Below are 24,226 nucleotides of genomic sequence, written 5' to 3'. Positions count from 1 at the left end.
TTGATTGTTTTTCTAATGTTGAATCATCCCTGCATACCTGATTTGAACCCCACTTGGTCATGATGAATGATTTTCTTGATATGTTGTTGCAGTCTATTGGCTAGGGTTTTGTTGAAGATTTTTTTGCATCTATATTCATGAGGGATATTGGTCTGTAGTTTTCCTTTTGAATGATGTCTTTGCCTGGTTTAGGTATCAAGGTAATGCTTGCTTCATAAAATGAGTTAGGGAGGATTCCATCCTTTTCTATGTTTTGGAATAGTTTGAGTAGGATTGGTATCAGTTCGTCTCTGAATGTTTTGTAGAATTCTCAGGTAAAACTGTCTGGGCCAGGACTTTTTTTAGCTGGTATTTTTTTGATGGCCTGTTCAATTTCTGCTTTTGTGATGTAAGACCCTCTCTTAAACAGCACTCAGGCAAATGAGTAACTATTCCCAAGATCAAACGCCAGCCTGAAGTCTTAGCCTTGCCCCAGGGATAGTCCACCTTCAGTAACTAATCAGTGCAAAAGAGGCATAAGGCATATAAAGGTCTGAATTCCTTCCTTCAAAAGGGGATAATTCTAAAGGGTCATCTCTTTTCCAGAATCCCCCATGGAAGCAGCTGAGGTGTTCATGGCCACTGCATGGCCATTCAACTCCCCCCTCAACCTAATCCTGACTCTTATTTTATTCCCTCACAAATAATGTTCCTGACAGAGCTCCTCACAAACTTCCTGTATGCAAATCTCTATCACATAGTATTTCTCCAGGAACCTGATAGTTGGTGCCAGGAAGCAGATTCTAAGACAGTATTTTGCAGGAGGATCATTAATAAAAATGAGATCCCATCACTGGTGGGTACAATGTGAATAACCTCTGGCATGCTGTATCAGTGAGATTGCTGAAACTGTGTCCTACGGTAAACTGGGATAAAATAATAGAAGGGAATGAGCTGGCAGGTGCCATACTTAAGCTGTTCAAGGGTATTGGGAGAAGTAGTAGTTTTAAGGACAAGAGAACTAGGTAGCTCTTGCTGAGTAGTCACTCTCAATACAATGGAACAGCAGTTCTAAAAGTATGGTTCCCACTCTCTCATCCCCAGTATTACTTGGTTATTTATTAGTAATGTAATTTTTCAGGCCCCAACTGAGAGCTAATCAGTCAGGAACTCTGGGGATGGGGTCTAGCAATATGCATTTTAAATAATTCTCAGGTGATTATGATGCACACTGAACTTTGAGAACCACTGAGTCAGAGAAAGGCAATAAAAGGTTGAGGGTGATTAATTCCCAATTTAAGACAAAATGTCAAAGTCAGAGGGCTTCCTTAGCAGGAAGAGGGTAATGGAGAGATTATTACCACTCTTAAAAACTGAAGGATTCAGGATTGGGGGTCCCCACCACATACTCATTTAATACCCAGATAGCAGACTACTGAAAACTTAACCAATTAGTAGCCCCAACTGCAGGTGTTGTGCCAGGTATGATAGCTTTGCTAGAACAAATTTACAAGGTCTTTGGCCACTGATCTGGTGAAAGGTTTTTGTCCCCCATCCCTATCAAGAATGCAGAGCTGAAGTAGTTCACATTCCTATGAGATAGACAACAGTATACGTTAATGGTTTTACCCAAGGCTAGATTAACTCTCCTTCTCTCTATTATAAACCTAAAACCAAACTCACTGCCATAGAGTTGGATCTGACTCTTAGCGACCCCTCCTTGAGTTTCCGAGGCAGTATCACTATGGAAGTAGACCACCCAATCTTCCTTCGGAGGAGTGGCTGGTGGGTTTGAACCACCAGCCTTCTGGTTAGCAGTCAAATGGCTTAGGCATTATGCTATCAGAGCTCCTAATCTAGTTATAATTAGAACTGGACTGTCTGACATTCTGCAAGCCATCACGTTACTCCCCATATTAATGACATCACGCTAATCCAACCGTATGAATACTACAAATAGCAAGCACACTGGAGACTTTGAGGGGAGATATATGTGCTCCAAAAGGTGGGAGAAAAATACTATGAAGGCTCAGGGGCCCACCATGTCATTAAAGTTTTTAGGATCCCAGAGGTATGGGTCATCCCTTCCAAATGAAGGAGAAATTTTTGCATGTCATACCTTTTACCACTAAGAATCAAAACATCTGGCTCTTTGGGTTTTAGCAGTAGTATATTCCATATTTGGGAAAACTGCTGGGCATCATTTACTGAGCAATATGGAAGATCACCATCTTTGATTGGGGCCCAGAGCAGGAAAGGGCTCCGCAGCAGGGACAAGCTATGATGTAAGTAGCCTTGCTTCATGAGCTATATGACCGGGCATATTCTATGGTATTATACGTATCTGTGGTCGTAAAAGACGTTTACCTGACAAGCTCAGCATATAATTTATAAAGGCAGTATCAAGGCTTTTTTATCCATTAATCTTGAAAATGATTCTGTGGATTCAACATCAGGACATACTCCTATTTTCAAGGTTCCTATCATAGTACTACCATGTCCATTGAATGAGTCTCCATTATTTAGGGAGTCATCTGAATTTACAAGTATCCTCTTGAACATATTTCTAGAATTATTAGGGAACTTGTAGGTCATTCCTAACCATGTGAATTCATCTCATTTGAAGTTTTAAATTTTTTAACCTAATTTTGTTGTGTTATAAAAAAGGTAATTTTGATTATGGAATAAAGGGTGAGGAGAGACAAATACAGATGTCCCTTTCTAAAGCTTAGCAAAAATCAGCCTCTACAGAGTTCAATTAGCTCAACGGAAGCAGAGGCTGGTACCATCCAGAGGGATCTGTGGTGGCTGACTGTTTCCACCTTGAGAGCAACGTGCCACAGCTTTCTGGCAGTTTCCTGCTTTCTATCCCTATAATTACAGAAGAGTTATGGGGACGCAGTCTCTTGCTTGGAACCCTTTTCAGATGTGCTCAGTCTAGCTGCGTCTGCTCCAATCAAGCACATCTCCCTGATAAATGGCAAGAAGATAGGACAAGGTCATGTTGCTACTTCTCTACCTGGGAGTTTTCCCACAAGACCTTACTTTAAATTACATTTACAACTGCATACATAGTGCTAGGGGTGTATGTGTCTATGTCCCCTTTGTATAACAAAAAGGAAAAAGAAATTTTGTTGAAGTATTTCCTAAGAAGCAGAGAATTGAGTCTACTTTAACAGACTAGGACCAGTTTTTTCCCTCAGTTTGCCCTGGTCCAGAGTCTAAGTGCTTCCTCCCACTGGTGGAAGGAGCCTAGGGAAGAAGGAAGCCCCACATGTCTAACCAATGTTGCATGTAGGAAAGCCTAGGGACTCAAGCACAAAATAGAATTATGAGCAGGATTAGTCCTATAAAAGGCCAAAGAAGTATTTCCCAATGAGTTCAGTGAAGAACAAGAAGACAGACTACCTCATCTGTGAGAACGATGGCATCAGGATAAAACAAAGCTTTGCTTTAAACATTTTCATGTCTGGGTGCTGGAACAAGTTGGATTATTCACCTATTTTACAATAAATCCCAATAAATAATCTGTTATTCTTTCATCTTTAAAACAATTCCTTTTCAACAGAATCAAATACAGCTAATTATTACTTTACACACAGCCTAGACATGAAAAGAAACTATTTAAGGAAACACTGTAATGACTCCTGTGGAGAAAATAATTATCCTTTAATTTACCTACTTTGTAAGTTTGGATTTTGGATCACTGCTTTTCTTAATGTGAGGCATCCAATACCTTCTCTCTCATGGATTCATATTCACTCAGCTTAATTAAGAGCAACACTACAACAGTTGAATGAGCACAGGACGACTGAAGCTAATTATTCAATTGTCTAGTGGCTTCAAGGAGTTAATGTACTCCATTTGGCCCTAGATAACAGATTAAAGTTGTTGGCCCATGGAGGTATTCTAGGTACATAAATACATTTAACTGTAGCTCTAAGCCTCTATATTTTTAAACTATAAGAACCTAACATCTTTTCCTTTTTAAAATTTCTGTACGATAATGTACTAGTAAAATGGACCTCTAGAATTCTATGGTACCAGTAATATAGACACATTGAAAGACAGGTTTTGCAAACAGGTATTACTTTAAAAAAAAAAAAAAGAAGAAGAAGAAAGTTTCCAAATCAATAGAGAAGTTTATGAAAACTTTGCTGTCAGAGCAGCACCCCACTCTCTCGGTACCATACTCTGTTCTGGTTATCCAGTGCTGCTCTGACAAGAATATACTACAAATGGGATGGCCTTAACAAACAGGAGTTTATTCTCTTATGGTTTGGGAGGCTAGAAGTCCAAGTTCAAAGTGCCAGGCTCTAGGGCTATGTGAAAGCCCCTCGACCTTGGGCTTCAGCTCTTCCTCTTGTTCGGGCCCCCTGAAAGTAGAGGTATCTCTTCACTCAGGCAGCTACTAGCTGCTGAGGCTAACAGGCACAAGGTCGACAAATAAAATGGCATAGTCCTGCTGTTACCAAACCACATGGCAGGCCATTAACTCAAGCTCATTGTAAGTCCCAAGGTCAGCTGAGCATGGCAGGCTGCTGTACAACGACATGGCCACATGCAGGGTCCAAGTGTGCCATAAACTAGAGACCATTTCCAAAGCTGCTTCTTATATATGGGAAGCAGCCCACATACTCAAAGCAGCTATTCAGCTGCTTGTGGTAGATCCCACCATGGAGTTGATTGCCAGTCTCATTATGGAGAATAACTACCACCAGCTGCCCAGCTACTCAACCAGGCCTAGCCAAGTTGACACACAAACTGAACTACCACACCACCATAACTGTTATTAATTACCAATATTTAGAGTAGCTACCTTTTTTCTTTTGTGGCTAAAAGGAAAAAGAAAAACAGTGTGGAGAATTCTAGTGTTCACCAATATCCATGTTTCCCTTAAAATGGATGTGGGTGGGGAGAGCATGCAGGGTCTTACATGCTACTTTAAAAATTCTGGCTTTTTGACTGGGATCTTGAAAGCTTGCAAGCGGCCATCTAGATGCAACAATGGTCTCTCCTCATTCAGAGCAAGGAAGAATGAAGAAAATCAAAGACACATGGAAACAATTAGTCTGAGCAACTGGCACACCATGAGATCCTTAGCCTACATAACTATGAGACCAGAAGAACTAGATGGTGCCTGGCTACCACTGTTAGCCACTTGGAGGCGGGGGATCTATGTAGGAGATCCTGGATAGAGTGGGAGAACAATATGGAACAAAACTCAAAATTATTAAAAAAAAAAAAAAAAAGGGAAAAAGGTTTGTTGGTCTGATAGAGCCTGATGGAACCACTGAGACTATGGCCCCTAGCTGCCCTTCATGTCTGGAATTTAACCCACTCCTGTGGCTTCCAGCCAAACAAAAGACAGGCATATGAGCTGAACAGTTACATTAGGTAGATACACTCCTTGGAGAGAACAATCATGGAAGAATAAAAGGGCTGTGTATGCACAGGGAGACAGCTCAGGGGGCAGGAGTTCATGGAGGGAAGGACACAGAGAAGAGGTAACTATGGGGAGGAAGTAGGAGGGGAGCTGTTGCATTGTGGGAAATTGCAGTTAATGTCATGAGGCAAAGTGTATGTGAGCTGCTGTATGGAAAGTGAACTTGCTCTGTAAACTTTCACCCAAATCACAATAAAAGAAAAAAAACTGGCTTTTATTCTGATTGAGATTGTCATCCTTGAGGGATTTTGAACAGAGAAATGACATGATTCTATTTATGTTTAGTATGACCATTCCCTGAGTAGAGAATGGACTATAGGGAAGCAAGGCTGGAAGGAAGGTGACAAATTGGGAAGGTCTGAAATAATCTAAGTGAGATATGCGGTGTCTTGGACAAGGGCAGAAACAGTAAGTGTAGTGAAAATTCCAGATGCTTGATTATTTTAACGTAGAGATGACAGGATTTGCTGACAGATCCAAAATGCAAAGAGAGAGAGACTAGAACTCTCATACACTGCTGGTGGGGCTGCAAAATGGTACAACCATTATGGAAAACGGTATGGTGTTTCCTTAAAAAACTGAAAATAGAAATACCATTTGATCCAGCAATTCCATTACTAGGAATATATCCTAAAGAGGTGAGAGACAGGACACAAACAGACATATGCACACCCATGTTCATTGCAGCACAATTCATTATAGCAGAAAGATGGAAACAACCTAAATGCCCATCAACAGATGAATGGATAATCAAACTATGGTACATTCACACAATGGAATACTATGCTACATTAAAGAACAATGAAGATTATACAACTCATCTCACAACATGGATGAATTTGGAGGACATTACGCTGAGTGAAATGAGTCAATTGCAGAAGGACAAACACTGTATGAACTCATTATTGTAAAAAGTCAAGGAAAGGTTCTGTTGTTATTAGGTGCCATCAAGTCACCTCTGACTCACAGTAACCACAGGGTGACCACAGGGTCACTGTGAGTCAGAGCCGACTCCACGGCACCTAACAACAACAACACGAGAACAACATGTTAAGAAAGGCATTCTGGTGGTGCAACGATTAAGCACTTGGTCACAAATTGAAAGGCTGGCTGTTTGAACTGCTCAGGAACTCTGCAGGGGGAAGGCCTGACGATCCGCTCCTGTAAAGATTGTTGTTGTTGTTATTTGCCATCGAGTCGGCCCCGACTCATAGTGACCCCTCCTTGGGTTTCCGAGGAAGTGTCACTATGGAAGTAGGATTGCACAACCTTCCTTCCGAGGAGTGGCTGGTGGGTTTGAACCGCCAGCCTTCTGGTTAGCAGTCAAGTGTCTTAGGCACTATGCTACCAGAGCGCCTCCTGTAAAGATTACAGAACAGAAAACCCTATGGGCAGTTTTAATCTGTCACATGGGGTCACTACAGATCAAAATCGACTCGAAGACACCTAACAACAACATGTTAAAAATCTGAGTTTATAAACTTAAGAAAATTGTCAAATTTTTCTGAGTTCCTTCAGTAAGGCTTCAGCTACACACTTATCCCTTCTAATTACTGCTTTTTTCATTTACAATTTTTCTAGAAAATACATTTCTGACCTGCATTTACAAAAAAAAAGGGGTGGGGTGGGGTGGGGGAGAGAGACTTATAATTTCACACCTGAACCAGAGAAATAGCTGGTGTTTCTAGTTCACAGTACACAGCCTGTCTTTGAGCTGTATCCCGCCTCCACTACTGGATGACCTTCAGAGTGCTGTCAGAAACTGTCTTTCATTTCAATTACTCTTCCTTGCTTGCATTGTTATTTGACAGCTGTGTTGTAAGGAAGTGTGTGTTCAATGCCAGAGATGTCAAAAAGCTTGGGTTCCCCAAGAGTTCCTGGGTCAGAGATTCTAAAAGGCCTGCCAGTGCTTCACCCTTGCATTAAGGTCATGTTCTACTTTAGGTATATTCTTTTTTCAAATGCATGTTACTATCTTTATATTTAAACTACACATGCCTACGTGATAAATCTCCACCCCTATCTTCAGAGATCTAAAACAAAACAAAACAAAACAAAAAAACCCAACATCTGCTTGACTTTCACTTTATTCTATGTGGTTGCATTTCATTCCATGTGCTCAACAGCAGCCAAAGTGCCAACCTCTGCCAAGATACAACTTATGCACAGGTGTTTATAACTAGCTGCTTTCATAAACAGATTAGGATTTTGTTACTTAACCTACCTATGCTAATTTGAAAGAGTCTCTTTTTTATGCGATAGGGTTTGGCATTCACCCAAAAGATATTTGGTTTTTATATATACGTGTATATCACAACCCCCTGCCATTGAATCAATTCTGACCCATAGCGACCCTCATTGGGTTTCCAAGGTGGTAAATCTTTATGAAAGTAGACTGCTCCATCTTTCTTCCGTGGAGCAGCCAGTAGGTTTGAACCAGCAACCTTCTGGTTAGTTAGCAGTCAAATCCCTTAGGCACTCTGCCACCAGAGCTCCAGTTACAGTTTTTTTTTTTTGAAACACACACACACACACACACCCCAAACCCACTGCAATTGAGTCAATTTTGACTCATAGTGACACTACAGGACAGACTAGGACTACCCCATAGGGTTTCCAAGGTTGTAACTCTTTATGGGAAGCAGACTGCCTCATCTTTCTGCCATGAAGAAGCTGGTGGGTTCAGACTGTGATCTTTTGGTTAGCAGCCAAATGCCTTAACCACTGTACCACCAGAGCTCTGTGTGTGTATATATATACATACACATACACACAGAGAATGAATACCTATTAATTTTTTTCTTTTAGTTTTATTGTGGTGAAAATATATATAAGAAAGCATTCACCAACATAACAATTTCCACATTTATAGCTCAGGAACCTTGATGACATTTTTCATGTTGTGCCACAATTATTGTTATCCTTTTTCAAAATATTCTACCACCATTAGTACAAACTCAATGCCCTGCAAACAAAAGCTTCTCCTTTCCCCCTTCCTCCTACCCCTAGTAAACACTAATAATCTTATATAATTTTTATTTTTTTTAACCTATCTAGGACTTTTCCCTCCCCTGCCCTCCTCTCCCTGGTAACCAACAAAGAAAAGTTTCCTTCCATACATAAACCTTTCTTTACCTTCTTACAGTAGTGGAGTAATATAGTATATGTCCTTCTGTGACTGACTTATTTCACTCAGCATAATATCCTTCAAGTTTATCCAAGTTATGCGGTGTTACGCAGATTCTACATTTTTTTTAGTGTTTCATAGTATTTCATTGTGTGTAGGTACCACAGTTTGGTTATCCATTCCTCCACTGATGGGCACTTAGGTTGTTTCCATCTCTTTGTGATGAACATGGGGGCACACATATTTTTTCTTGTCCTGGCTCCCACTTCTTTAGGATATATACCTTGCAATGGGATTGCTAGGTCACAAATGGTATTTCTATTTCCAACTTTTTAAGGTAGCATAGTGGCTAAAGCACATGACTGCTAACCAGAAGGCTGGCGGTTCAAACCCACCAGCCACTCCTCGGAAGGAAGGTTGGGCAATCCTACTTCCGTAGTGATACTGCCTTGGAAACCCAAGGAGGGGTCGCTATGAGTCAGGGCTGACTCGACGGCACACAACAACAACAACAACATACTGATTTCCATAGTGGGTGTATCATTTTAGAGTCCCACAAGCAGTGTATCAGAGTTTCAATCTCTCCACATCCTCACCAGCACTTGTGTAACTATTATTTTTAAACAGTTTTTAAATACTAGGCAGGATGCTGAGGGTACACAGAACAATATAAAGTTTTAGTATGTATACTAGCATAGCGCCTAAGGCATCTGACTGCTAACCAGAAGGCTGGCGGTTCAAACCCACCAGCCACTCCTCAGAAGGAAGACTGGGTGATCTACTTCCATAGTGATACTGCCTTGGAAACCCAAGGAGGGGTTGCTACGAGTCGGATCCGACTCGATGGCAGTGAGTTTGGTTTTTTGGTATACTAAGTAACCAAGGAGCTTTGGTGGTATAGTGATTAAGGTGTTTGGCTGCTAACTGAAATGTTGGCATTCAAACCTATCAGCATGTTTCACAAGAGAAAGATGTAATAATCCGTTTCTATAAAGATTACAGGCTTGGAAAGTCTATGTTGTTGTTGTTAGGTGCTGTCAAGTTGGTTCCAACTATAGCGACCCTATATACGATAGAACAAAACATTGCCTGGTCCTGCACCTTCCTCACAATCCTTGCTATGCTTGAGTCCATCACCATAGCCACTGTGTCAATCTATCTTGTTGAGGGTCTTCTCTTTTTTCGCTGACCCTATACTTTACTAAGGAGCTCTGGTAGTGTAGTGCCTAAGGCACTTGACTGCTAACTAGAAGGCTGGTGGTTCAAACTCACCAGCCATTCCTCAGAAGGAAGGTTGAGCAATCTACTTCTGTAGTGGTACCTCCTCGGAAACCCAAGAAGGGGTCCCTATGAGTCAGCTCTGACTCAACAGCACTAACAACAACAACAACATACTTTACCAAGCATGATGTCTTTCTTCAAGGAATGGTCCCTTCTGACAACATGACCAAAGTAGGTGAGACAAAGTCTGACCACTCATTCTCGCTTCCAAGGAGATATGAGCTAGAATTGACTTGACCGCAATGATTTTTTTTTTTAAAAATCTAAAAATAAACACTTGATACACGTAAAAGCACTATTTTACTGTTTTGACAGAGATATTTTCATAAAATCAATGAATTAATTATAATTAATTAATCATTGCTAGAGAAGGAAGTTATTGGTAAACTGATTCTAACCCTCTCTTATCAGCTGAATTAACACTGACAAAGATTAGCCTTTCATCTGCTTTGTCTTACTCTTCATGATGTTAATTTAGCAATGGCAAATATGCCCAAACATAAAAAATAATAATTGCTAAACCAAATGGTCTCTATAACTTCTCTAACTCTGATGTACCAATAAAAAAGATTTGTAACTGTCTTCAATCTGTTGCTAGATCTCAGTTGTTTGCCTTGGCCACATCTGTCAATGGGAAGGTTTTCAACCTAAAAAAAACTGTTTTCATCTATAACATTTTCATGAGATGGAATGGCAATGATCAGCATCATTCTCTCCAAGTCACATATACTTTGTGATCTGCTCTTGACTTCAGTAAGGTAAGATAAAAGAAATATAAAATTTCATACCAGTACTATTGTGATTTCTCAAAATATATATTTTTGTGAGAAAGATGCATCACAAGAATGATGCTAATTAATTTTCAGTATAACCACTTCCAGTTGTAGTGAAACCCAATGAATTCAATTTCTGCACTGATGCCCTGAAATCTGAAGAAGGAATCCAAATTAGAATACATTGAATTATGCCTGATTTTTATTAGGCCCACCCCCAAAATTTTAAAGCCTTTGGTATTGAACACGCTATAGAATTTTCTACCTTTGACATTCCAAGTGGCTTTTCAAATATTAATAGTAAACAGTAAGAAAAATGTCAACAATCAACTTTTATAAGCATTTTATTACTGCCTACCTATTGCTCCATTAAGCAAATAAAATTGTTTTCATGCAATTAGACCATAAGGTTAATAATTTTAGTTAAAATACACACAAAGACAAAGAGCACAAAATCAATGTTTCATAACAGTCAATGGCCAAGATCCAGATTTTAAGTTATATCATCATAGTGAATCTTAGCATCAGCAAGAATGATCCAAATCAATAAATAATATTTAGCACTCAAGATAAATCCTTATGACCCTTCTCTACACCTAGCTATAGAGAAAAATCACTGATTACCAGTTAATGCTGAAGTTGGTTAGCACTGAGAATTAAATCATTAATAACTATGCATGTATATTCTCACTCAATACCTATAAACCTACTTTAAGTAGTTCATATTCTAGGTGGCAAGAAGAACAATAAGCAACATAAAGAAATAAGTTATGTAGAGTGTTACACAGTAATAGGTTTCAAGGAGAAAATAAAGCAGAAAAGGAATTCAAGAAGTATGTATGTGTAAGTGTGCGTGTGGGAAGGCCTCCATTATCTGAATCAGAGACGTGTCTGCACGTACAGAGAAGAGTAAGAAATTCATGCCATTGCTTACTGTAAACGTTTATGCAAAATTAGTTATTATTCTTAGTTTTGTGTATAATAAAAACTCTTGTTTAATTAAAAAAAATCAAACTCCTGAAAACTTAAAATAAGAAGAACCAATTCTATTTAATGGGGAAGTTGTATTGTATAACATGCCTTCTTTGCAAAAGCAGCATATCTTAAATTTATTTTGAAGAGATGTAGTTATTATTTGGGAAAGGAAACAAGTGATTTGTTATATATAATTGCCAAATTTTATTTTTAGACAACATAGAAGAATTTGTAAATCACTTTGAGGTTCCAAGGGTCAATTTATTAGTTTGGAGTGTTCATATTCTTCTCTTCAAAATGACAGAGATTTCCTGAATCACTGATGTCATTGACTTGGAAAGAAAACATATACTCAGAAATATAATAATCCTACATCATTTGACTGACACCCTTTGCATTGCTTTGGCTGGTTTTCAGTTAGAAATTTCAAGGAAGGCCCTTACTGTCCACCAAAGTAATTAGATGAATGCATAGAAAAATGGGGTCACCATGAGTTGTGGTCAACTGGATGGCAACTGGTAACAGAATATCAAGACTAAAAACCAAGACAGACTGCATAATCACTAAATGGTAGGCACTGAACCAGGTTATATCATAACCTTCAAATCAGTCATTCAGGGTCAGTATTGTTGGCATCTTCATTTTATAGATGAATCAGAAGAACAGTGACTTGTTCCAAATCACAAAGCTAAGAAGTGAACTAAAGTCTGCCTCACAAACCCATTACCTACCAAAATAATAGCTAACTCTAATAATGCACAATTTAAGATGATAAATGTGCTAGTATTTAGCTGTTTTGGATCTTCATAATTAATCAATGTGTATTTGCTTTGCTAGTGTACTGATTTACCACAAGAATTTATTTAGACACTTTAGTATCCAAAGACAGTCATGGAAAGGCACAGTAGTTATTTCTTCATTTCCTTGTCAATCTTCACACAGAAGGAAGGGTAAAACTGGCCATAACTATGGCAGGAATTATGTATGTCATATATTAAAAACTATCTTATAATTCCATCTTTACAGATGACTGGCTTGGAAAAGGGGAGGAAGAGCTGGTCATTTTCATTTTGTTAGAGGTCTCAAGTAGACAAAGTTGAGAATCATCTCTTTCAAACACAAAAATCTGAAATCTTTGGTTCAATTTGTTGTTGTTGTTGTTATGTGCCGTCAAGTTGGCCCCGACTCCTAGAGACCCCTCCTTGGGTTTCCGAGGCAGTTATCACTACGGAAGTAGGATTGCCCAACCTTCCTTCCGAGGAGTGGCTGGTGGGTTTGAACCACCAGCCTCCTGGTTAGCAGTCAAGTGCCTTAGGCACTATGCTACCAGAGCTCCGTTCAATTTAGGGAGACATTAATAGAATTTACACAAATTTAGCTATGGACATTCATTTTGTTTTCTATTTCTGCATGGTTATACAAGTCACACTAAAGGGAAGTAAAATTTAGAAACACAATAGTATATTAATAAGCAAAATTATTTAGCTTAAAGAATATCCGAAATTCATCATTGATCTGAATGAGTCAAATTTGAGTTTTGAGACTACAGAAATATTCCTCCAAGATTCAAAAAGTAGTATTCAACACAATTAGGACAGCCAAGCAAATTTTGTCCTTTAGGGAAGGAAATGATAGGTTAGTATGAGTCTTATTGGGAACTAGTAACATTAAGGAATCTCTGGTGGCATAGTGCCTAAGGCATCTGACTGCTAATCAGAAGTTCAAACCCACCAGCCACTCCTCGGGAGGAAGATAGGGCAATCTACTTCCGTAGCGATACTGCCTCAGAAACCCAAAGAGGGGTCGTTATAGGTCAGATTCGACTCGACGGCATTAAGTTGTTTTTTTTTTTTTTTTTTTTGGGTTGGGTGGCACAAATGGTTAAACACCTGACTACCAGCTGAAAGGTTGGCAGTTCAAACCTATCCAGAGGTGCCTGGAGATCTGCTTCTGAAAGGTCACAGCCTGGAAAATCCTATGGAATAGTTCTACTCCACAAACACAGGGTCACCATGAGTTGAATTGAATTGCCAATCAACTCAATGGCAAGTATCATCAACAGCAGCAACGTTAATGAATGCTATAGGAATAGGCAATACATAATTCATCTCGTTCATCTCGACAGAAGACAGCTCAGACAGCTAAATGGAAACTCAGTTGCTTTTGTTTTAACTTTATATTTATTCTATTTTTCTCCCCTTCTCAGGTAGTTCTATATATGTTATAGAAAATTCAAAACGAATACATTTTATGAAATCTATAAACAATTAACTCTATCAACTTTTGTCTTCTCCCTCCAACCAACTTAATTCTTTTTATAATCCCATATGCTCCTCACAAATAAATAAAAGGAAAAGTTTATACTTACTGGAAAGAACAGTTGTAAGGAAAATGTAGTCTGAAAAGGATATGAGGCCACATTCTCCAAGGGTGTAAAATATGCTGCCTTCATCAGCAAATTTTTCTCGTTCCTGGGAAATTTTCTATTAAATGTACAGGTCCCACAAAAAGATTAAAAAACAAAAACAAAAACAAACATAATTGAATTAGAAAACAAATAGTAGGAGATGAGCCATCATTTATCTGACAGTTTTATATTATTTACCACAAGCATTTCTCTGACGGCCATTTCAATCAATGGATCCTTTACAGTTTTCAAGATGATTAAAAACTGTAAGACAAAAGTTTTTTTTCTTTTTTCTTTCAACACTGGCTTAATATAAAAATTGGAAAATAATTTCAATTTTATGACCTGCTACCATTTAAAACACAGAGGGCTACTTCAGGATTGATTTTGTTCCTTAGTATAAAAAGAAATCTGCCTTCTTCTATAGAGGTCATAAAATAGTAATAAATAAATAAATAAAAATAAACAAATGAAAAAACTAAAAGGAAATCCGTCCTAACCATCCAAGAAAAACTATACTGTTAGTGACGAGAAATGAAGAGGTAAGCAACTATTTATAAGGCCTACATAAATGCTCAGAAAACTAATGTCTGAAATATGAATTTTAATTTTTACTTTATAACCCTAGAAATCTTAGTTTGGGAATGCAGACCCCTATGTAGAGTAAACAGCATCTCTGAAATATGTTAAATCAGACATTCACACCAATATTTAGACATGAATTAATTTAATCATATTTACTGTTACTTTAGTAGAGGCACCTAAACTTCAGCTATTTGATGAAACAATCCCCTAAAACTTAGCTTTTATTCTAAGTATATATATTTCCTTTCTCAGCTTCACTAGTGGCCTGTCTAGCAACCGTTCTTGGTATTTAAACAAACCTATCCTGTTTTTGGAATTCCTAGCCAAACCATAAACTTAGTGGTGACATTGAAGAGATTTTAAAAAACTGAAAAGGATCCACCCAAGAGTTAGACCTGGAACTGATTTGCACAGTTCTGGATCAACCAAAGATGTTCAGAGTTATTCTGGGCACCAAAAAAAGAAATAGAAGGTTTTAAGAACCCAAACCAACCAAGCACAATCAAAGTAACAATGTCATGCAAGCAGAAAATGAGCAGCAGCATTACAAGCATAACTTTAGGAGGAGTATCATGACAATAAACCAACAAGCCCCAACACACCAGCATCCAGGTACATAGCTATCCGACAGGTTACCTCTGTCTAGTGAAGATCCCATCAAACACCACAAAGGAAAGAAAACTGGTTAGCCAAGTGAAAATGCAAGTCCCAAGTGCATCATCATGAAGTCAGTTTGCATCACTTCCTTAGTAAAACCATTCAAAACAGCCTCTGTTGGATAGTTGCTTGTTTGTATGAGACAGTAACAGGGGGCAGGTAAAAATCCTGGATGCCAACAAAGTAGTACTAGCTTTTGATAGCAGATTCTATTTTAGAAAGGGCTTTTCTCACTTCATTTGTGGCTGACAGCAGGCATAATCTGCCTGACAGCATTTAGATACTAGTTCTTTGTGCTGACAACAAAGATGAGCACAGCACACTTAATCTTCTACCAAGAGCATAAACAGTAATGTCAGACAAAAGCTACTGGTCAAGAACTAGAAAAGCAAAGCTTCTCAGGGGGAAGTTAATATTTAAATTTTCTCAATAAAACAAAGCATTACTTTTTTTTTTTTTAAACATTATCCAAGGTACTGCAAAAGTGAAACATGTGAATAGGAAAAAATACATAAAATGAGAATAGGCCCCTGAACGTACACCATTACTATCCAGAACAATAAAGGTGTACAGGAACTGAACACTTAATACTAATTAAGAAAACATTTATGAAGAACGTTTTATAACAATTAAAATAATTAATATATTGATAGCCAGAAGTTGAGTCAGAGTCAATCCAATGACAACTGGTTTGGTTCTTGGATTTTTTAAGCCAGAAATGGAGAAAGTCTAAGGACAAAGTGAAACAGTGCAGTTAAGCCAAAGAAGCATATGAGACACTATTTTTCTAACAATCACCTGGACAACACGCTGTTCAGAAGATAATGAAAAGATAAATGTAATTTTATTGGTAACTCTTAATTTTTATATAATTTCAAACTCACAGAAAGATGTAAGATTCATATAAGGAATTCCCTGGATATTTTATACAAATTCATCAATAGTTTAACTATTACCTCATGTACTTTATCATTGTGTGTATTATATATATCCTTGCCTGTAATGACTTGAAAGTAAACTGGAGATATCAAGCTCCTTTATACCCAAGTACTTTGGTACATATTTCAAAAGAGCAAAGACATTCTGTCACATACTACAGTATAAATTTATTAAAACCAAGAAATGTAACAATGATTGACATACTATTATCTAATTCAGTCCATATTAAATTTAGTCAGCTGTCCCAATAATATTCTTTACAGCTATCTTTTCTAGGATCTAATCCATGACCATACACTGCATTTAATTGTCATAGCTCTTTTAGTCTCTATAAACCTGGAACAGCTTTTCTTTATCCTTCTGGACTGGGCCAATTTTGAAAAGCAAAGGTGAGACATCTTGTAGAATATGCCTTAATTTGGATTAGGCTCATGTTTTCTCATGATTAGATTCAGATTATGCATTTTTAGCAGGAATGTCATAGATGTGATGTGTCTTTCTTAGTGTGCAATAAACACCAGAAGCATATGAAGTTGGGCTGTTCCAGTATTATTTGGATAAGATGGTATCAGCCTGATTCTCCAACATAAAGTTACTGTCTTTTTCCTTTTATTTAAAATAATTTGTGAAGAGATGCTTTGAGACTATATAAACATCCTGTTCCTATTAAGCTTTCACCTGGTTTTAGCACTGATTTGACTCTCCAATGCTATCATTCCTTCTACATTTATTAGTTGGCATTCCTTGTAAAGAATAATTTTCCTTTCTCCTTCATTTACTATTCCTTTCTTTTTTATCAGTATAAGCAAAACCAAACCCACTGCCATCAAGTCAATTCCGACTCATAGTGACCCTACAGGACAGAGGAGAACTGCCCCAAAGGGTTTCTAAGGCTGTAAATCTTTACGGAAGCAGACTGCTTCATGTTTTTCCCATGAAGTGGCTAGTTGCCTTGAACTGATGATCATTTGGTTAGCAGCTGAATGCTTTAACATCTGTATAAACCAAACCCACTGCCATCAAGTCGATTCTGACTCATAGTGATTCCACAGGGTTTCCAAGGCTGTAAATCTTTACAGAAGCAGATTGCCTCATCTTTCTCCCATGGAGCAGCTGGTGGATCCAAACCACCAACCTTTTGGTTAACAGCCTAATGCCTTAACCACAGTGCCACCATAGCTCCTTAATATCAGCACAGACTTATCTTTTTTTTTTTTTTTTTAATTTAATGGGTTATGACCCATTATTATTAATATTTATTTCAATCCTCAAACTGTCTTATATATTTGGCTAGTTTGACTCCTTCAAGTGGATACTTATGTCTTGTGTCATTTCCTTGCACATCTTCTTGTACCAGAAGTACTAAAAAAAAAAAAAAAAAATCTTTGGACACTTCTATCTTTCTGGTACAACCAGATGCTCCAGACTCATCTTGTACTTTTCCTGCCTCAGCCTTGGAACACCTTTTTCAGTAAGGAGACCTTCTCCCTTTCAGTGGAGAATGATATTTTGCAACCAAGATCAGGGTGAGAGGTATGATTGTGGTTTTTAGATTCTCTTAGAAGACGGGGAGCTCTGGTGGCGTAGTACCTAAGGCATTTGACTGCTAACCAGAAAGCTGGCAGTTCAAACCTACCAGCCACTCCTCGGAAGGAAGACTGGGCAATCTACTTCTGTAGAGATATCACCTCAGAAACCCAATGAGGGGTCGCTATGAGTTGGAATTGACTCAACAGCATTGAGTTTGGTTTGGTTTGGACTTAGGAGACAAAGCTGGCATGTGTGTGAGTTATGTGTGTATGCACATCCACATACATATACTGTTATTTATCGGTCTTCCAACTATCAATTATAAACTATGAATTCATATGGATACCTTTAATTGCATTCTAATAGTAAGGGCACAATTTAGTCTTTTCATTACATATTTGTAACTTCCTTCTTTAATAGTGAGAACAGCTTTCCATTATCCTCAATATATTTATTCATTTGCTCAAGCTTAGAATACACAAAAAGTAATTTCAGAAATGCTAATTCATATCTCTGGAAAAAAACACACATCCCAACTGGAGCTCAATATTTGTTAAAGACTTTTAAAGGAAAAATACAGGAAAATGCATGAATCTATTTATTCATTTCCTTACTAATAAAAACTTAAGTTCTTTTCAGTTTTTGGATATTATGAATAAAGCTGCTACGAAAATGCTTGTCCATGTCTTTTAAAAACACTTATTTTCATTTCTCTTGGGTAAAATCTCAGAGTAGAACTGCTATACCATAGGCTAGGTACTGAACTTTCATGCAAATAATGTGCATGGCATACAGGTTTTGCAAACAGTGCAACCTCCAGTGTGTTAGGAATGTGTGTTATCAACATTATTACGCAACCTATTTGTGAAAAATATGGTATGTATTTCCCAGTATAAGAAACTGTCAAAATTTTTCCCAATTTTTTACACTTTTTTTACTCTTACTATCAAAGTATGAAAGTTCCAGTTGTACTACATCATCACCAACATTTTTGTTGCCAGTATTTTAAATTTTGGCCGTTATAGTGTATACGCAGTGATATCTCACTGTGATTTCATTTTGCATTTTCCAGTGACCAAGGTTGAGAATTTCTTATTTTATTCATTTGCAACTGTGTATCTTTCTTGGAAAAAGTATCTGCTCATGTCTTTTGCCCATTTTTAATTGGGTTGTTTTTATTACTGATCTATAGGCATTTATTGCATACTATAGATACAAAACTTTTGTCATCCTGTATCCAGCGTATATAGCCAGACTCCAAGATGTGTAGCAGCCAGACTCCAAAATGACCCCAACGATGCTTGTTTCCTGGTATTTATATCCGCCTGTAGTCCTAGTCCTCCCCATATTGAATCAGGGTTGACCTGTGCAATCAATAGAATGCAGCTGAACTGATAGTGTGTGACTTTCAAGGCAAGGTCAGAAAAGGCATGTGGTTTCTGCCTTTCTTGCTCTCTTGACAGGAAGACTGTCACCACTTGAAGAGAACACTCAAGAAGGCCTATGGAGAAACCTATAGGTTCCCATAATAATCAGTACTATCTTCCTAGTCATTTGAGTGAACCACCTTGGAAGTGATTCCTCTAGCCTCACTCAAACAAGCTAAATAACTGAGTCCTTAGTTGATATCCAAAGGAGTGCTGGTTGTGCAGAGGGTAAAGCATTTGACTGCCAGCCAAAATATCAAAACCCCCAGCTGCACCATGGAGAAAGATGAGGCCGTCTGCTTCCATAAAGATTTACAGCCTTGGAAACCCTTTGGGGCAGTTCTACTCTGTCCTATAGGGTTGCTATGTGTCAGAATTGAGTCGATGGGAGTGGGTTTGGTTTGGTTTGGTAGCTGGTATCTGACATAAAAAATCCTGAGCCAGAACCATGTGTTACTCAAATTCATTCCTACTCACTACGCTCCAACAGTGAATCTTAACTAGTTACAGAGTTGCTGAAATGGGGACAATAGTTTTGCCTCTGGGACTCAAATGGGTGAAGGCCAAAATAAAAAAAACATATATATTTACGTGTTTAAATCACATGATTTCTTCTAGTTAAGACCTAGTTTCCATGTTCTTAAGTTCTAAATAAACCTTTTTTATCAGATAGATGTCAACAGAGTATGCTTGAAAAATATATGGTTGTCTATCGTCTAGGACCTTAAAACATTTCTGGCGTATAGGATATCTGATAAAGAACACAGCTTTACTAGTTCAGAATTAAAACTTCTCTATGCTGCTGAAATAATTTCAAAGTTTATCTAAATCCAAGATTAAAAAAAAAAGTTTATCTAAATCCCTCAAGTAACATTCATAATTATACTTCAAAAATGTATTAATGGTGATAATTTAAATAGTTCTTCTTGAGAATTCCAATTTTGATGTATCATTTTCAAATGATAAACAGTATTTCTAAACCTAGGATTGAGGTCATGTCAGGTGGTGGGGAGTGTTAAGAGAAAATTCAGCAATTTTCCCATGCAATTAATGTTCATCCTTCATCATGTAGTTGGTGCATAGATAGATGCCAAAGCCTTGGTAAGATAGGAATCTTAAGCAATCACACTATTTCCCGATCAAACAGAAAATGATGCACAGTTAAAACATGTGTTACTTTTCCTTCCTGCCCCCCTCCCTGAAGACGTAGAAATACAGAATTTAGGAAAATGTCAGATAAAAATGGAATTGTTATGCTTCTCATTTAGAGTAGTTACTTCCCCTGACTCAGATTTTCTTGCAACTTTTTCAAAGGTAATATTAATATTGCCTTTGAGGCAGACAAACATAAATTACTGTGCAACAAACTCCAGAAAGTGAATGCTTAAGATACTGTAAACTGCACTCTGCCAGAAAGCAATTCTCTTTTCAGTCCCAATTTTAGCCACCTTATAAAGCTCAGAGAACAACTCCAAAACACCTAAAATGCAAATGCTTTCCTATTTCATTAACTAGATGCTATAAAGGAAATGGAAACTAATGACGATGTTTGAAAAAACAATGGTAGAGGATCTGATTGAAGTAATAATGAAAATATAAAAAAGTCTACTGGAATATCATTAACTTCTAAGAAAATGATACAATTTCACTGAAATGATTTCTTTCAGTCCCCAGTATCTGATGAGGTATTATCAAAACTCTGTAAGGGGAAAATCTTCAACTCTATTAATTATCTACTACATTATGGCTGCACACCTGCTTCAAAGTAGCTCTGGACAAGTGGAGTCTATGTTTTATCATTACTGACTTTCTGCTACCTAAACCTAAAATTTAATTTTGAGCTTTGGCCACTCAAATGGATCAATGCTGAAAAAAACAGTCCTGAGAGGAGCAATAGTCGTGGTTGGAGCCATATGGGTTATAAAAGGCATCACTACCACTTAATGTAAAAACAAGCTCAGGTAGAAATTTTTGAGAAATAAGTCAATATAGCAGTTTGATCTTCTTCCATTTGGAAAAAAAAAATTATTACAAGAAACAATGTATCATAAGAACAATAATCTTTTTTGAGGATCACTGTTCACACACTTGATTTATACTGTGGCAATAACTACCATCTCCTAAGAAACTTTTAGATGAAGGATTTTGAAATCAATCTTGAAACCAAACATCTGTTGGTATTCTTTGAACACCACTGACAATTAAAGGTGTATCAAGAATTTAAGTTATAGCTGTGTACTCTAGTCAGGCCCTGTGCTGATAATGCTTTAGATTTGTATTCTCTCTTTCAGTCCTCAATACAAATCTATGAGGTAGGTAATACTGTTATCTGCACTTTACAGTTGAGAAAACTGAGGTTTAGGGAAGTTAAAAGATAAGAATGCTAATAATCGGTAGTCTAGAACATGGTCTAATGAATCCATGATAGTAACCACTATATGTTACTTTGTATAAAATGTACAAGAACACATCAGGTATCTATACTGTCTGCAGTTTCTAAAAACTTGAGTATTTTTGTAGCAAAACCTATTTCACTATTGTAAAATACTAACCTTGGGGCTTAGCATCTATTAATTAAGTTAATTTGAAATTGAATAGGAAGGTCTGAGCCAACAATAGAGGTACACATAATTTTTTTAATGGCTTGATGTGTTCCAATGGGTATTTAATTAATTTTCAAAAAGAGCATTAGTGCAATAATATAATGATTTCTCAGAGTGTTATTAATAGATGGTAGACTAATCTATAACTGGTGAAGTTTTTATTTAGATTAAAATTTTAAAAAACGCACCATGCCAATGACAAATATGCAAAGCAAGAACTGCCCTCACACATTCTCCACAACCAAAGGTCATCAATAGATGGCTAAGGTGAGAATCCATTTTATCAGATTAAAAGGAGAAATACAGTGTTTTGAGTAGCTTTCACAGAAATGTATTTGTATGACCTTAAAATATGCCAGAGCGCTTTTGCTAAAATAGTATGAAAAAGGAAATTTATCTGGAAAGTCCTCCTATGTCAAAGTAAATTTCAAATCTTGCTTTATAATGAAAAAGCTAAACAAGAAGGTGTTGGAAATGTAATGGTTAATTACGTTTATACCTTCAAATCAACAATGGTAAATCAAATGGGTTCAGTTGACCCCAAAGTCAAACATAATAGGATCTAATATAAAAGCATATTTAAAGACATCATAATATGAGTCTGAGTATTTGGGTCAATCAAGGAAACTACAATCTGTTGGAGCACTTAATGATTGCGTTACTTTTTCTTTCTCAAACTGAATAATCAAATGGGTTAAATCAACAGACTTAAATAGTGGTGGAACTCAGAGACTGGAAAGAGACATTATGGACACTCCTCACAGCAATATTATGAATATTTCACACCATTAATAAGCTGCATCTAAAGAACAGCACTCTACGCTACCAAGAAAATGAAATGATTCCATACTTTCCACAGGCAACAGGAACTTGGCATGCAAAGGACAAATTCCTTCAAGGAAGCAAGCAAAAAAGGTCCCTTCTATAAAGTAACTGCTCATTGACCTATGAAGTCACTAACGTCACCAAAATGACTGATATTTATAGAACTCAAAATCGACAATTTCTCCAATATTTTTTAAGAGAAAAAAATGGTTATTTTTTTAAATATAAAAAGCTTATTCACAAAAAAGATGCTTATTCATAAGATATTAAGAAGACAGTTAACTTGATTTTGAATCTTTGATCAACAAAAGCTACTACCTTCAATAGTAAAATGTATAGAAGACTGGTGGTCCTTGTCACCTATAGTAGTTGACTACTCAAAGCTACAGGAGCCAGAGGCTTCCAAGCATTTACTAATTCCTACACTGCCTTGGAAACCCAAGGAGGGGTGAGTCGGGTCTGACTCGACGGCACGTAACAACAACAACAACATCTCTGTTCTCTAGTCCTCCCTCTTTGGTAAGGGGATCTACCCAATAAAGCAGACAGTTATTAAAGGAGAGCAAGAATTTTTAGCTGCCTCTTGGAAATTGTCCTACCACAATCAGAGAACTAGAAGTGGCCTTCCTCAGTCACAGATGTTAGCATCTGATCTGATTTACTCTCCTTAGCATCCTACATAATAGTTATGCTGTAAATAGAATCTCCAGGATTAGAAACATAAATAGAATTATCTATTTATATCTATCTATATAATTTTTTTTTGCTGTAATTGTTTAAGTATTTGTTGATTTATTTCATAAGACATCTAGGAAGATAATCTGTTGCACCAGTAACAGGTTAGTTTTACTTAGCCATATGTATGCCAAGTAAATCTCTTAACTTGCTCCCTCCCCCTCCTTGTAACTCATTTGGTATGGAGACTACTAAAAACATATCCCATCTTAAAAACAAAGACACACAGAAAAAAATGTACTGTGAAAATAAAGAACACCTTGTGATCCTCATTAATTATAAAATTATTTTAAACCACAAAAATGTTTTTAATTCAGTTTAATTTATAGTTTTAAGACTGCCAACCATGAGAAATGCAAGAGTAGTTTTTTAAATTAATAAATTTTAATAATTTATAAGCTACAATTAGAATCGGAGCTTTCAAAGATCAATTTAAAAAGTACTTCTTAAGTGTCCTTGAAATTCTCCTTTGCCAGTCTACAATATTTTCTTTTTTACAGTTTTCTCTATGTGTTTACTTGCTTTTCCCAGTAAAAGTCACTGATTAGCTCAAAAAAGCAAAGCAATGGAGTCTTTCTAAATATTCCATCTGTTTCCCCTTAAGCCATTTTATTGAGCAAAGTACACCTAAACAACTGCTTCTCTGTATTTATTATGGAAGAACTTAAAAAAAAAAATCAATTACTTTTTTACTTCAAGTTACTGCTGTTGCTCTCATTATTCTGACTAACAGTTCAACTAGGAACATGGTACTTCAAATAAGACTATTTAAATTCAATTAACGAATACATCTTATAGAATATGGTGATTCAAAACAAAGTTTCTTGATCTTTTATATAACACCTAATGTCAAAATTGGGAGCTCTGGTAGCATAGTGGCTAAGACACTTGCCTGCTAACCAGACGGCTGGCGGTTCAAACCCACCAGCCACTCCTC

General features: G+C 37.2%; 1 protein-coding gene across 1 annotated transcript in view; it reads right to left on the bottom strand.

The window, feature by feature from the left end:
• Positions 1-24,226, bottom strand: part of MICU1 (mitochondrial calcium uptake 1) — a 277,929-nt gene that overhangs the window by 150,554 nt on the left and 103,149 nt on the right. Inside the window, exons 6-7 of the mRNA XM_042780922.1 lie at positions 15,210-15,215; positions 13,950-14,064 (exon numbers count right to left, since the gene is read on the bottom strand). Of these exons, the coding sequence (XP_042636856.1) occupies positions 13,950-14,064; positions 15,210-15,215 (121 nt within the window). The remainder of the gene's footprint in view (positions 1-13,949; positions 14,065-15,209; positions 15,216-24,226) is intronic.

The sequence above is a fragment of the Orycteropus afer genome, unplaced genomic scaffold (genome assembly GCF_000298275.1).
Source record: "Orycteropus afer afer isolate SDZICR_OR568_19922 unplaced genomic scaffold, OryAfe1.0 scaffold00070, whole genome shotgun sequence".
Taxonomy (NCBI): domain Eukaryota; kingdom Metazoa; phylum Chordata; class Mammalia; order Tubulidentata; family Orycteropodidae; genus Orycteropus; species Orycteropus afer.
This window is presented reverse-complemented; position numbering and strand designations above follow the sequence as displayed.